Source organism: Aplysia californica, unplaced genomic scaffold (genome assembly GCF_000002075.1).
Source record: "Aplysia californica isolate F4 #8 unplaced genomic scaffold, AplCal3.0 scaffold01017, whole genome shotgun sequence".
Lineage (NCBI taxonomy): Eukaryota > Metazoa > Mollusca > Gastropoda > Aplysiida > Aplysiidae > Aplysia > Aplysia californica.
The window spans coordinates 63,546-65,898 of record NW_004798287.1 but is presented as its reverse complement, the minus strand read 5'-3'; the positions used below and the strand labels follow the sequence as shown (position 1 = coordinate 65,898).

The window sequence follows — 2,353 nt, the reverse complement described above, 5'->3', positions numbered from 1 at the left end:
TACTCGGCGATACAAAGTGGGCCCACAGCCCTGTGGTTCTACACGGACAGCTATACTCGGCGATACAAAGTGGGCCCACAGCCCTGTGGTTCTACACGGAGAGCTATACTCTGCGATACAAAGTGGGCCCACAGCCCTGTGGTTCTACACGGAGAGCTATACTCGGCGATACAAAGTGGGTCCACAGCCCTGTGGTTCTACACGGAGAGCTATACTCGGCGATACAAAGTGGGCCCACAGCCCTGTGGTTCTACACGGACAGCTAGGTCGACAGGGAAGGCCATCCATCTACAACAGGAACCAGGAGACACAGAAGAGTCTTGTGGGACAGACAGACAGACAGACACACCAGGAAACACAGAGTTTTGCCGACAGACAGATCAGCAGACAGAGTTTTGTAGAACAGACAGACTAGAAGACACAGACAGACAGACTAGTAGACATAGACAGACAGACAGACAGACAGACTAGTAGAGACAGACAGACAGACAGACTAGTACAGACAGACAGACAGACTAGTACAGACAGACAGACAGACTAGTACAGACAGACAGACTAGTAGACACAGGCAGACAGACTAGTAGACAGAGACAGACAGACAGACTAGTAGACATAGACAGACAGACAGACTAGTAGACATAGACAGACAGACAGACTAGTAGAGACAGACAGACAGACAGACTAGTACAGACAGACAGACAGACTAGTACAGACAGACAGACAAATCTGTAGACAGAGTTGTGTGGGACAGAACCTGCACAGTTGAGCCATGAACAACAAAAGACAGATTTTGGGCATGTGGTAAACATCATCTTTTCTCTGTCTACTTGCAAGTCACACAAAAGTTGAGCCATCACTATACCTGTGTCAGTTGTAGGCCAGGTATGTGTGATACGGTGACTAAGCTATAAACCAGTTCTATACCTGTGTCAGTTGTAGGCCAGGTATACGTGACATGGTGACTAAGCTAGAAACCAGTTCTATACCTGTGTAAGTTGTAGGCCAGGTCGACAGCGATGAGCACGCCGGTGGGCGAGGGGTAGATGCTCATGTTGTCCGTGGTGTAGTCGAGGAACTTGGCGCGGGCGTAGCGCTCCACGTCGTGGGAGTCGTAGTCTCCCCACCGCAGCTGCACGTCCAGCCAGTACTTCTGGGAGGTGGCGCCGTCCATCACGTCCCTGGGGGGGGGAGATTTTAGTTTTAGTTTTAGTGGAGGTTTTACGGGCCTCGCAACAGCATAAGGTCATATGAGTGACAATGAGTGGATGTCAATAGAGAAGTCCAAACAGGGAATCAGACTTACTCTGCTCACCTCTCTAGCCTCAACAGCACAAAGTCTGCTTCGACTATCAAGGCACTCCAGAAATAGCGGGTCACAAGAGAGTGACAAACACACAAAAGTGGAGGATAAAGACAATAGCAAGGATAAGGAAAGAAAACGCAGCAGTTCCCCCCATGAACGTGCTTGGAGCTGGGTTGACAACATTTCGCACCTCAGAATAACAAAGTCCTATCTGATCAGTACCTAGATAGGACAAATTTGACGTAAAAAAAAGTTTTAGTGTCAAAACAAGTCAAAATTTTTCTAATGCAATTCTTTGAATATCTTGATGACTCGGAATAATCGTATGATTTTGATAGAGCAGTTAGAACATTTGGTCTTAATAACCCAAAACGGCTAAAAATGTAGGACAGAACTTTGTTAATTCAAAGGTAGGATTTGTTTGCAGCAACAACTTACTTTTGGAGGAATTTGGCACTGAGAGTTTCTGGCAAGAAAAGTTGGCAAAGAGAAAAAACGTACAAGACCATAGAGGAACAGACAGACAGCTCACACAGACAGTCCTACAGAACTGGGAGCCTGTTTCCAGCCATTCACATCAGTCACACTCTACACTGCTAAAGGTTACGCCTGGATGAAGAAAAAAAAAAATCCCTCATAAAATGAGAGAGCAGATTCCCCGAGTGAGAGAAAAGCGGGCGTACTTGGTGTCGGCGAGCAGCGACGGCTTGGCCACGTTCCACTTGTAGGCAGCAAACAGCTGTATGTCAGCGCAGGAGCTGTTCATCTTGTACGACTTGCGCGGATGGATCGTCTCCTTCTGCACCGTCTCTATCTCCAGGGCGTCCAGTTCTTGGTCAAACACCTGGACAACAAGGACAGACGGGGAACTTGAGGTCAGTGCAGGTCGTTCTATATATAGAACTAGGGGATTTGAGGTCAGTGCAGGTCGTTCTATATATAGAACTAGGGGATTTGAGTCAGTGCAGGTCGTTCTATATATAGAACTAGGGGAACTTGAGGTCAGTGCACGTCGTTCTATATATAGAACTAGGGAACTTGAGGTCAGTG

General features: G+C 47.5%; 1 protein-coding gene across 1 annotated transcript in view; it reads right to left on the bottom strand.

Annotated features, from left to right (window-relative positions):
* Window positions 1–2,353, bottom strand: part of LOC101848853 (pre-mRNA-processing-splicing factor 8) — a gene marked incomplete in the record, with an annotated part of 48,831 nt that overhangs the window by 12,449 nt on the left and 34,029 nt on the right. The window contains 2 exon segments of the mRNA XM_013089673.2: window positions 987–1,178; window positions 1,987–2,147. Coding sequence (XP_012945127.1) covers window positions 987–1,178; window positions 1,987–2,147 — 353 coding nt within the window.